Source organism: Vulpes lagopus, chromosome 3 (genome assembly GCF_018345385.1).
Source record: "Vulpes lagopus strain Blue_001 chromosome 3, ASM1834538v1, whole genome shotgun sequence".
Taxonomy (NCBI): domain Eukaryota; kingdom Metazoa; phylum Chordata; class Mammalia; order Carnivora; family Canidae; genus Vulpes; species Vulpes lagopus.
In genome coordinates, this window is record NC_054826.1 from 132875670 (window position 1) to 132889194 (window position 13525).

At 42.0% G+C, this 13525-nt stretch overlaps 1 protein-coding gene across 2 annotated transcripts in view; it reads left to right on the top strand.

Annotated features, from left to right (window-relative positions):
- The window catches only part of VAV3 (vav guanine nucleotide exchange factor 3), a 359756-nt gene extending 346573 nt beyond the window's left edge, over positions 1-13183 (top strand). For both annotated transcript variants that reach the window (XM_041747830.1, XM_041747829.1), the window contains 2 exons: positions 10390-10541; positions 11111-13183. In XM_041747830.1, the coding sequence (XP_041603764.1) occupies positions 10390-10541; positions 11111-11152 (194 nt within the window). In that variant the 3' untranslated portion in view covers positions 11153-13183. The remainder of the gene's footprint in view (positions 1-10389; positions 10542-11110) is intronic.
- Positions 13184-13525: the final 342 nt, after the last annotated feature.

The window sequence follows — 13525 nt, forward strand, 5'->3', positions numbered from 1 at the left end:
TTCTGTCTCCTTTCCTGATATTTCCCAACATTTCTTTTCCCTTCCTTTATATTCCCTTTCACTATTATTCATATTCCCCAAATGAATGAGAACATACACTGTTTGTCCTTCTCCGATTGACTTATTTCACTCAGCATAATACCCTCCAGTTCCATCCACGTTGAAGCAAATGGTGGGTATTTGTCGTTTCTAATTGCTGAGTAATATTCCATTGTATACATAAACCACATCTTCTTTATCCATTCATCTTTCGATGGACACCGAGGCTCCTTCCACAGTTTGGCTATTGTGGCCATTGCTGATAGAAACATCGGAGTGCAGGTGTCCCGACGTTTCATTGCATCTGAATCTTTGGGGTAAATCCCCAACAGTGCAATTGCTGGGTCGTAGGGCAGATCTATTTTTAACTCTTTGAGGAACCTCCACACAGTTTTCCAGAGTGGCTGCGCCAGTTCACATTCCCACCAACAGTGTAAGAGGGTTCCCTTTTCTCCGCATCCTCTCCAACATTTGTTGTTTCCTGCCTTGTTAATTTTCCCCATTCTCACTGGTGTGAGGTGGTATCTCATTGTGGTTTTGATTTGTATTTCCCTGATGGCAAGTGATGCGGTTGCTCAGTCTTTCTATTCAAAGTTCAGTCTTCTCCAGTTAATTTCCCCTCTTTATTTTCTCCTTCCTCCTCATAGGGTACTGTTCTCCTATTTAGATGAATCTGAGAACTTCTTTCCTTACCAGTAACCCCCTCCATACGTACCCACATCTATTCATTCAATGGCTCATTATTGGAAGCCTACTGCAGGGAGGGCATGGTTCAAATTGCTGGAAATACACAGCACTGAAAAAAAAAACCACACAAACATCTCTGCCTTTGTGGAACTTACATGCTAGTGGGGAAGACAGATAATAGATAAAAATAAGAAGTTGGTGAGTGCTCCGGAAAAATAATATAATAGGGTGATGGTACTCAGGAGTGCCAGAGATGGTTTATTATTTTATCTGGGGTGGTAGGGGAGTGAGGAACAAAACTAGGGGCTCATTTTTTCCTCCTTCTGGTAGCTTAGCAGAAAGCTGGTTCAGCAGTTCTGAGTTTTCTCAACAGTAGGAGAGGCTGACACCAGCCACTGGTTCCAGAAGCTCCCCTTTCTAGTAGGCCACGTGTATAACCAGTGTCTTAGTCTGTTCGGACTGCTATAACAAAATAACATAGCCTGAGTGACTTACGAGCAACAGAAATGTATTGCGCACAGTTCTGGAATCTGGGAAGTCCAAGGTCAAGGCGTCAGCAGATTCAGTATCTGCCAAGAGCCTGCTTTCTGTTTCGGAAAAGGTACCACATGTCATGTGGTAGAAGGGGTGAGGGAACTTGGTGGGACCTCTTTCCTAAGAACATGAATCTCATTCAGGAGGGCTCCAGCCTCATGACCTAAGCACTGCCCAAAAGCCCCACTTCCTGATACCATCACAGTAGACATTAGGTTTTAACATATGAATTTTGGGATTGGGGCAACACAAACATTCAGTCTGTAACAGGGCATTTCTGATATTACAGACTTGCTTAGTTAAGCACCCTGTCAATCTGTAGAGCATATTCTGACCTGTGCAATGTGGCCAGAGCAGAAGGAGAAGTAAGAGAGGCCAGACCATGTGGTGCCTTTTAGGATTTCAGCCTTTACTCTGGAAAAAATGAGAAGCCACTGGTGGGTTTAAGCAAAGAAAAGACATGATTTATGTATATAGCAATAGGATTATTCTGGCTTCTTTGTTGAAAAAGACCAGGGAGAAGTAGAGGACAAGGTAGAAACAGGAAGGCCAGTGAGGAGGCTCATGCAGCGCCCCAGCTAAGGGGTGATAACAGCTTGGAACAACATGTAGCCATAGAGGCGATATATTTTGAAAGTGATCCAGCAGGATAGTCACATCAGATGTGAAACAGAATAGCAAGGGAAGATTCAAGAATGGCTAAGGCTTTTGACCGGAGCAAGTAGAAAATTGGAGGTTTTTTGAGGGGCTCAGATGGAGCCTAAAGTCTAGTCATAGCGTTCTCAATCCAAAATGAATAATTTCATTCTATATCACTTCTGTATGTCTGTCTTTTCACTGATCTTTTGATGTCAAATGCTCTGTCTTGTTATATCTGTAATATTCCCTTAGCACAATACTTGGCACATAAGCAGTTACTTAATAAATATCTGTCAATTATTTTTAAAGAGTGAGGATTTAGAGTTAAGTTCATGTCTTGATAAAATAGATGTCTATGAATAATCTGAAATTCCTAGAAATGTCAAATGATCTAATTTTCCATAACAATAGGAAAGGCCTTACACTCATTTTTTTTTCTTGTCAATGGCTTTATATGCTTATACTGTGCAGTGTTGAATACAAAGTAGCTGTTTGTTTTTTCCAGTAATTCTAGATATAAATTTTCCTTGTTACAACTTTGAATTTCAGGTTAAAGGAGATTGGTCCATTTACCAGATGTCAGCATTCAATGAAATGAAACCAATCTAAATTATTTAGCTTTTTTGGTGACAATATATAAAATATACACTAAACACTAAACATTTGCGGGAAATGGAGGAGGAAATTTCTGACATTATGCCTAAGACATGGCTAAGCTCTAAAATAAAATGAGGTTAAGGATTACAAATTTAAATTAAACATTCATTAAATTCTCAGCATGTTCTCTGCTGCTAGGCCATCTGTAGAAAATCTTGGTAAAAAGAATCTACTGGATTGCTCATCAAAGTGTCCCACATAGGAACATCATTCTCCTCTTCAAGGCCACTGCTGGGCAGCGAACTCATAGGGAACACCGTATTAATGTAGTACTATTGGCTCAATTGCCTGATATCTTTAATAACAACCTTATGGTACATAAGTGAGTGTGAACACACGTGGTTGTTATAACTTAAAGCAGAGTAGTTAGGTAATGTCTGTCTCAGAGAAAAATTAGCAAATGCTTAGGGTCATGTTCAGTTATACATGTAATGGCAGCTCAAAAATACCTTGTGATTTGATAACCAGTACCTTAAGGAAGAGTATTGATTGAGCTTGCTCTCTACCATGTATAAGTTTCAAATATTATTGAAAATTGAGTAGATTTTTACTTGCTCACAAAAATCGAATAGCCTAATCAAGGCAGAGCTAAAACTTTAAAGTGATAGTTAACCTTGACAGCAAAAGTATAGGCATTAAATACCAATTCACAAACACTTTTTTATTCTACTGTAAACACTGTGTTCTTCTTAATTGATATACTTCTGTGGCAGTTTTCTCAGTTAAGTCTCAGAACGGAATACTGTTCACTAGTGATTTGCCAGTCAATTATGGCTACACTGATAGCTTCTGCTCCGAATTTATTAACAGGTAACTTCTGTTTCAGTTAGAGAATGTCTGTCCTTTAGGTTTTGTTTGTTTAACTTGGAAAAGTTGATAAATAATACTTCTTAATAGTTCCTACTGAGAAGTATTAAGTCACTAAACTACGAACCATTCACTTCCTAATATCCCAACAGCGGTAGCCCAGTTGAGTGCCAAGTATCATGTGAACATAGGCAGAGACCACCTAAGTGAACGTGTTGGTCTCTCTGAGTAAGGTTCTCCTCCATCTGTGCTAGTAAGGAGCTCAAAGTGTTTGAGAAAGGAGGAAAGTTAGGCCCTTAATGAAAGCATGCAGTTTGCAAATAATTACTTCAGCAATAAGGGCCTTAACATAGACTTACCATTCTCAGAGGACACAGATATGAATAAAAGAGTTCTTTCTATCAAGAAGCTTCCCAAAATGATGGAATATACTAACAGACAGTCTACAATATTAGGGGACAAAGTGAATTTTAGCCCAGGAAGTGAAAGGGATGGGAGATAATCATTCACCTCAGACATTCTCATTTGAATGCCACTGTTACTAGGCTATTTCTAATTCCATTCCAGGACAGGCACCTACCAATAATTCTTACATTAGCAGCATCTTGGTATAGTAGGAGTTTGATGAAGAAAACATGTATTTGCACCTGCCTCTAGAAATAGGTGGATATGTTCTCAGTAAGGATGTAAATATGTTTTGCAGGTTAAGCCACTATGCAAAACTTCCTTTATTAAATACCTTATTCTGACATCATTTATATCTAGATTTAAATCCATACTTTCCAAGGGAAACATGTTGTTTTATACTCTTTTCTCCATAAATGCCAGGCATTCAGGTGCTATTTTGCCAGCTTATGAGAATGAAGGACCCAAAGGCAGTAAAAATTAATATAAAGGAAGAACAGCAACAATAAGTCATGCAGCAATGCGTAGAAAACTAGAAAGCATCCCTACCAATCCTTAAAATATTTGGCTGAGAGCAATGCACCGGGTAGCAGGAGAAACTGATTAACCTTTTACCCCTAAGAAGATTCTTCAGGCATACAGTATGCTTAATGCCGGGAGACACACAGTACCTAATAGCTGTTCGGCATCTCGGAAAAAATTACAGTTATTTTAAGAATATCATTGATAGATTATGGTTCTCAGGGATCCTGGGAAATAAAACCTTGAACATACTTCACATTCTTTGTGTTGCGCTGGCTTTTGTCGGAAGTCTTAAGTGTGCAGAAGATGAGCTAAATGCATAGGAGGAGGAGACATAGGGAGCTTGCAAAATTAAATACCCTGCTGAGATACTTGTCCATTTGGTAGCTTCAGTAGCTTAGCACTGGGCCTGATCCTGTGGGGGTGCAGCAGCAGTCTAAGGGTTAGCCCCTGCTCTCCAGAATCAACAATAAATTGGAGCTACAACACAAGAGCACATGCCGTAATTAAACAGCAGAGCCAGTGGGTGCCCTGATCTAAGTGCCTACAGGTGGCTAGAAAGAACAAGGAAGGGGGGGACAAGTGTTGTCTGACTTGGTGGTCAGGGAGCTTTGGAGACAAGAAGGTTAAGGTTAGCAGAGGGGCAAGGTGGAGGAGCAACATTCCAGAGGGAGCAGAAGTTTTGAGTTGGAACCGAAGCTGCGGGCCTTGGCAGGTATTCCCACCAGCTGATCTGGCTGAAAAGAATCGATGTGACAAAATGATGGAAGATTTGGTTAGAAAGACAGGAAATAGCCAAACGATGAATTGCCACGGAACTCAGGGCAAGAGTTTGGATTTCATAACCTGGGAGAAGGAATGACGAAATCTCTGTTTATTGTGAGTAGCTGGGAGGCAGTATTTAGAATAGAATGGAAAGAAAGTTCAAAGCAAGAATACCAATTAGGAGGCAGTTGTCTTAGTTTAGAAATGGCATAATTCCCCGGGTGGGGATGTGGAACTGAGAATTCAGGGAAGGAGTAACTTCATATTTCAGAGGATGAAGAGAATGAATAGGAAGAACCAAAAAGCATACTGATTTTTGCAAGGTTAGTTTGCCAAGGACACAAAAGTCAAAAATGTGGAAAGTTGAGCTAGATTACAGGGAGGAAGATGATGGTTTCAGGCAGCTTGCATCAGGGATAATGGTTGTCCTTCATGGCAGTGTCCTATAAAACATCTGCAACCACGGACTGAAATCCAGGTGAGGACCCAGGACATATCCTAGAATCTTTCCATTCACTGGGGGGAAAACAAAATTAGTCTCGAGGGAAGCCAGCAGAGGAGCCAAGACCTAACCATGGGGGAATAGCTACCATTCAGCTAAGATGATAATATTTTAGGTAAGATTGAAGAAGATTCTAATTGTAGCTACTTGACAGGAATGCCAGTGCTTCTAAAGCTTTTAGCGTTAGTTAAGAGAGAGTAGTAGCACACCGACATTGTGCATCTGAAACAGATTCGGGTTCACTATGCATAGTGAGGCATTATCCATATTACTTCAGGAATGTTAGATATTTTAAAATTAGAGACAGGCTATCTGATCTAATATCTACCAGTTGAGATTATTTCAATTGCATTTAATTGTGTCTTCATTGATTTCTTATTTCTTCCTTCTAGAGCTAACTTATCTCGTTATATTTCAGACTGCTGGTTTAAATTACCTTCATTAGAAATTTTGAAGAAATACCATCTTCTTTTATTGCTTTATGGATAAAATAGTACCAGAGAGATAACCAAGGATGGACACTTAAAAAGCAGTTTAAGGAGAAAATTCTAGTACTTGACAGAAGTAATGTGTAGACTGGGGGATTCTAATTTAGGTTCTCATGAACATGGGGTAGGAATCTTGTCACCAGACGTTCTGCCAATAATATGGTTAGGTATGAGCCATTTTTCCTCATTAAATTAGAGATGGCATCCCCTCCTGTCTCTAATAGTGGGTATAACATGGTCTCAAGGAAATTTAAACAAACCAGTTATGTTGAATGGCAATAAATGAATTGAGCAGATTGTAAAATTAGTTGTAATGGCATGTACCACTGAATTTCAAAGTTAAAAAAATGTAATCTGGAAGATGCAATGGATTTGAAAAGAAACTTGATCATCAACAAGGATATGCTTCAGGGTAGATTAAAAGTAAATATGTAAGGCCATTCCTGAGGAAAGCATCACGAATGCATCAATGCATTTATGAAGGATTCATAACATAGCCCATGGTTCCAAGAGCATCTGAATCACCTCCCAATTCACATGGCCAGTCTACTGTCCAAATCTACTTGCATGGTGCTTGAGTATCCCCTTCATGAGTTACTGCTGAGTATCCCCTTCATGAGTTACTGCTGTTCATGGGTATCCCAGAATACCTTCCTGACAAGAGTATTACCTTCAGGAGAATTCTGTGGCTCTCAAATCGATCAGTGGCCTGAAAGAGATAGAATATATTGCAAGATTACATGGACTCATTCCAGCTTGTTTAGCCCACTTTCACATCATCCTTGTACAGGAATTTTTCGTTGCAGTTTAGATTAGGTCCAGGTCCAAGTAACAGAAATCCAAAAACCATTGGCTTAAACAGGATAGACCTTTATTTCTCTTCATCTAAAAACCCAGAAGCGGTCAGTCCTTGGTTATGGGGCAGGTCAGGTCATCTCTTCCATTAAGTCTGCGGTAAGCCAGCTTCCCTCAAGCTTGTGAGCTATCATCCTTAAGCAGGAGACCTTTCTTCTCATGGACCCAATAGTAGCTTTCTCATTCTACACAGCAGGATAGAATAAAGAACCAAAAAGAAAAGCAAATGCCTGTGCCAGCTACCTCACAATACCCTTGCTTCTATGCCAGTGGCAAGAACTTAAATAGCTGCGAAAGACTGAGAAATGTATGCCTTTGGGGCAAATAACCTATTATAGGGATGAAGGGAAGAATAAAGATCAGGAGAAATTTTATAACCATGACTTTCTTTTCCTTTACAGTGGCACTATGGTATTTACAGGTAGAGTTTGATAATTGCCTAGGAAGGCACCCGAAGCAGAGTGGTAGACACAGCAATGCAGCAGTTAAGAGAAATCCTGCTACCTTATGTTTAAATCTAGACTGTTCTAAGATACCAAGGGGAAACGGTATTAGTGGCCTCGTCTTTGAATTGTTGTGATGATTAAATACTGAATATAAAACATGGAGCATGGCATTTAACACTTCAGAACCACTTGAGAACCATTCACTTTTATTATTTAAAAGTAAAACATTTCTTAGGGTCGAGTTTTTGCATAGAACTTTCCCATACATTCTCAAAATTGGAGGATGTACTTACTTTTCCAGATATGCTAAGACTTGGAATGATTTACATTTTCTTTGTGGAAATAAGCTTGCATGTGCATGCTTGGTTGGGGGTGGTGCCTAACAAATGTGTGAGTGACTTTCCTATGGGCTTTTGTTAACTCTACTCTCTAGGCTCTTACTTCTTAATATCAGTTTTGATGTGAAGCATATTTTCCATTAAGAATTTACAGGCTCCCTCTTTCCACTGGTGTAACAAAGTGGGAATTGTGCATCACATGAAAAGAAGGCCATCCTCAGATGGAAGGGGTTCAAAGATGGCACCATGGAGTGGTATGCTGTGTTCACCTGGAGAGGGATAGACGGCTCTAAATTTCAGACCTTACATCAATAAAAATGTAAAAATCTGGCTTGTCCTATATTTAGAAATGGTGATAGGAGAAAAGTGGGTGAAAGCCAAGCTTGATATTCCAACTTTGATGTGACTGTTTTCTTGTGATTATAGACAACAAAATAGCTGTGTTGAGATAATTTTTTACCATTACCTAAATGCTCTTTTGCTTCTCTCTTTTTCTTTCTTTCTCTAAGCCCCTTCTTTGTTCTGTGGGTTTTCTTTTGTAACTCCTCCAGACTACAGCTTTGTTCCCCCTTCTTCCACTCCTTTCTGGTCAGGTACTGCTTTACTGCTTTTATATGTCTTTTCAACTTGCTTCTGTTTGCAAATAAAATATTTTGACTTTTATGTATGGCTTCTCGTATAGATGCATCTTCTCACAAATAGTCCCTAGAGTCACATTTCCACTATGTAGTTTCCTCTTCTCTGTCATAAAGCCATTGTTTGTCATGTCATTTCACTCCTCTGGTTTTGTGTGTGTGCTCATGTTCTGTGTTTCAGAAATTTTTTATTTTATCTGTTGGGGAAAGGTTGGAAAGGTTGAGGGCTGAAAGTATAAAAGTAGGGGATGAACCACTTATTAGGACCATTAGTTTTCCTGAGGATCAGAAATTTTAGTTAAGGAAAGTCAGTGTTCATATAGTACCATTGAGATAATAAACAGAACCCAAACCCCAACTCTGTCTCCAGAGAGTAGAGTTCGCGTTGTTTGGCAGAATGACTGTGCCCATCAGTTTATGTACAGGCATTTGGCTCTTGATTTCTGTCATTAGCCTGAGAATTTAATGGCTGTTTATGTGACATGTAGGGGAGTACTTTATGGCTAGGTCAAGTTTGTTTTCTTACAGATTTTTAAAAATTAACCTGTAAGTCTCAGTGAAATCATAACCTTTAGTACTAGAAGGACCTTAGGCATCAGCTGCAGAGACCTTTCATTTTATAGGTGAGAAAAGTGTGGCCTCAAGGGTTAAGAGACCTGTGCAAGGTCGCACAGTTACGTGGATGATTGGTTTCTCCATCACGGGAGTGTGTTTATGTGCACCAACGCTAAGAGTAGTGCCCCAGTAATGGGTTGGTTCTCAGTAAGAAAACTATTGAAGTGGTTTGTGTCCGAGTAGTAAAAGAAAATGACCTATTTTTACTCCCTTTACACTTGTGAAATCTACAGCATTGCTATCCACTTATCTTACGATAGACTCCTGGAGACTAAAAAAATTTCTGTCATTGCAGAGCCCTGAGTAATAGGCTAGAGATCCGTGTCTCCAAGTGGGCAGGCTCCTCCAGGGTCACGCTGGCCGTAGCCACGGCGCCTGGGCACTGGGAACTGTCACAAGTACAGATGTATGGCAGTTCCCGTCTGATGCTTTTTCTTAAACTTAACGTTCCGCTACCATTTAAGGTTTATAAAGTCCCACCATTCCCAGGTGAGTGATTCTCAGAATCACTGCACATATAATTGAAAACACTTTATAACCCCAAGGAGCAACAGGTGGAGAAGTTAGGATGAAATGTGTTACAAAACACAAGAGAAGAACAAACGTACAGCTTGAACAGACTTTTTCTTTCAGGGCAGGCGAGTTAGGATGGGGAATAAGTTAGCTCTTCTCTTCCCATTAAACAAATTTGAATATAGAAAACGAACACCGTGACGTCTTGTTCTTGAGTACATTCCTTCAGAGTTTTCTATACCTGCAGTATTTATTTGAAAGAAAGAGAACAAATTGATGGTGTTTGTGTCCTTCCAGTGAAACGTGATTTAAGCTGCTTCACATAGTGAAATTCTATGTAAAACAACAACTGAGTTGGTCCCCAAATAGTTTTAACTAAAAACAAAACAAAACAAAAAACCTTTTTGGGGGGAGGAAGAGCCATTTAACTAGAAGTAGTGACATGGATTCCATAGCAGAATTTCAGAGGAAAGCATTTGGTTGTTTTGAGTCTTAGTTGAAGAAATTATGAGGTACAAAATGTAAAGCTCTTACCTTAGAGGTTCTTGTTAGAATTGGAGTATTGAGGAGACATCAATAGGAAATTAATACTAGGTATTTTAGCTTCTGTCTCCTTGGATAGTAACTTAGATACTAATTTTTTTTTCTTTTTTCCTTTTTTCTTTTTTCCTTTTTTTTTTTTTAACGAAAACTAGTCCCTGTTTTGAGGTGCTTGTGAAGAATGAAACAGAACAATGGTTCTTTAAATGTTATGCAGTGAACCTGACCACACCCGATTGAATTGAAACAGCAGTTGTGCTGCTTTCAAGCTCCTCTGCCATTATCACTAGTCTGTAGTGAAATCATGGCTGTGCGTTTTGATAGCATCTAGAACATTCATCAGATTAGGCGCTGATGGTTGCTCAAGGAGGAGCAGTTCTGACCCCCATCCTTCCTCCACAGTGCTAAGTCCGAAAGTGCTGGGCATCGCCATCGCTCGGTATGACTTCTGTGCCAGAGACATGCGAGAATTGTCCTTGCTCAAGGGAGACGTGGTGAAGATTTACACGAAGATGAGTGCGAACGGCTGGTGGAGGGGAGAGGTCAATGGCAGGGTGAGTCGTTGGCACCCGAGGGGCGGGGGGACTGGGCAGTCGCTGGCACCCACCGTGGGCCTGGGGACCAGCCTGCGCCCCATGGAGCCGGCCCTGGAGCGGCCGTCCTCGCTGAAAACAGGCACTTGAGAAAAGGAGGTTGAACGAATCGATCGGGGCATAAATGGAGTTCACCTGGGCCAGCTAGAGGGCTTCCCGCCCCGGAGGACGGCGGGCCCTTCCCACTCTGTGTAGTCCCGAGGCCTCAGCGCACCTGCGGCGACTGCAGGGCGTCCGTGGGCGCAGCGACCGCAGGTGGGGGGATTGGCCGCCCCCCATGTCTGGTCCATGGCAGAGGCGGGCGCTTGGGGTAGCGCCCCGGTAGCTTCCTGGGCAGTGGCTGTGCGCGAGGTTAGAGGAGGGGGGAGGCTCTGCTGGGTCCCGTGGCCGTGGCAGGTGCCCGGGTCGCCCTCGCGCCTTGCCCCGCGGCCGCAGCGTGCCCGGTGCTAGAGAACCAGGCGCTCGGGACGTGGGGCCCTTTGGGATGCGGGGCCAGGTGTGTTGCTAGGCTGGCTGCTCTTCTCTTCCAGGTGGGCTGGTTTCCGTCCACGTACGTGGAGGAGGACGAGTGACCGGCGCCCCAACCCTCGAGGCACCTGCGCCCCCTGCGCCCCCCGGCCTCGGTGGGGTGTCTGCAGGCTCATGGGCAGCGGGCGGCTTGCCTGCAGTTGGCCCGGTGCCCCGAAAGCACCTCGACCTGACAGTCCTGACAACGCTGCGTGAGGCCGCACCCCGTGGAGCCTGCCTTGCTAAATGCTGAACCCGGATTTCCTTTCTTCTCACGTGCCATTCGCCAGAATGTTCGATAGTACAAAGAAGCAGAAATTTAATTTTGCTCTTCCCAGCATGAGGAAAAATTCGAGTTTGGCCATGTGGGCGGCTTCCGGAAAGGGTCCAGCACTGCTTGTCCTCAGTGGCCTCACAGGGTGACTCACTGGCTGGCAGACGCGCCTGCCCGTAGATGCTACTTACGATAAACTAGAAGAGACAAATGCTCAGGTTTGCTTCATTAGGGATCTATCCTAGAGGGGTTTTAATTATTCATTTGATGTTCTGATTATATTTGCAAACTTCTTTATAAAAAAAAAAGTACATAAAAGCGAGTGTCTTCATATTAAATTTTCACAGCCTTCCTGAGTTCATAGAGACCTTGTGGACTTGTGGACTTCATGAAGGAATCTGCGCTGGGTGTGTCCTGGGTCGTTCAGGGAACCTGGGTACCTGACATTTTCACAAAAGCAGATCAAGGGCTACGATGGATAGTCATCTTATAGAAGCGACATCTCTAAACATAGAGGCCTTCCCGCCCCCGCCCCCACCCCCCAAAAAGCCCCAGTACATATTTGCCAAATCTCACATTTTCCTGGACTATTTACAGTAGCACAGATAACTCGGCTGAGGATCTTGTAAGGGAAGCACGGCCGGGTCCTTTATGCATTTCTGGGACAGGAGGATCCCTGACCTTTTCTGGTCACATTCTCTGCGGCCTCCCAGCTTCTCACTAGGACCTTGCCATCTGTAGGCGCTTTTGGGGTGCTTGCTAACTGGCAGGAAGATAGGTTGTGGGGTGCATTTATTTGACCAAGCTTTCACTTCTCATATGAGAAGTTTTTTAAGTATGTTTTTCCTGGGATATACAGAGTCCTCAGTCAAGACAGTCAAGTTAAGACACTAACTTGGCCCTTTCCTGATGAAATATTTTCTCCAGAGCAGAAGTCTTGTTCTGACACGATTCAGAGAGTGTTTCATGTTTGAAGATGACAAAACAAAAACATTAGGAGCATTAACTTAATAGAGCCAAACTAGGAACATTCGATTCTGAAATTTGAGATCATCTCTGAAGTGAGGCGGTGTGCCTGCCGTCTCCCCAACCCACTGTCAGGCCACAGTTGGATGGTCAGTAGACACCTGCCTCTCCGGGGACCCTCGTGAGCTAGGACTTCTCAAAAGATAGATTCAGGACCTTTACCTCAGAATTATGTAAACTGTGATTGTGTTTTAGAAAAATTATTGTTTGCTAAAACCAGTTAAGTTTTTGTATATGTGTAAATGATCACAAAAATGAATTTTATAAAATGTTCTGTACAGTGAAGTTGTACCCTCGAGGTGTACTCTTGGAGTGGATTCTTTCCTATGAAGTCTTATCTGCAGTTCTGTGTCTCGGGAATGTTGTGTCTGTTACCGCCACCCAAGTGTCGTTACAGAGAAAGTCGTGTCCCACAAATCGGAACACTCCTGTATACAATACTGTAGCTTGTATTGTTTCTTTTATTGTTATTTTAGCCAATAGAGCCCCTCCCTTACAAATGGTGTTTGGTCTTCTTGTTGCATTTCATGGACCTGGGGGTTCCCCAGCAGAGGACATTAGAGCCCCTTTTCATGACCTTACCGATTACATCTTTGTCTATGTTTAATACTTTGTATTGGAAATTTTAAATGCGGATTTGTGTAGATTTCTAATACCAAAGACAGAAGTAAATGTTTTTTTCCATATGATTTGTCTTGCCTGTATGCAGCCGTTGTGTAATACAGTGATTTAGAGTGTATTTCACTTTGTAATATTTTGTAAATATGTCAATACAATAAAATAGTTACTACTTGCATTAAATTGATTTCTTGAGAGTTGAGGAGTCTTTCCATGAACACTTCCATAATTCAACATATACCAACCTCATAATAAACATGGGAATAGAAGCCCTGATTTAGTTAGATTTAGCTCAGGATTGCTGCCTCAGTTATGGACGGTGACCTGTAAGATATGCTCAGTGGTTGCCGATAATATGCACTGACATGTTTACTGTGCATCTCACACTGTTCTTAAAGCTTCCTGTGGACTAAGTTAAAACCACTCTAGAAGGTAGAGCCCTGTATTATCTCCGTAATGCAGTGATCTGGGTTGCAGCTCAGCCCAGGTCACACAGCGGGGAAGTGCCAGGACTGGGGTT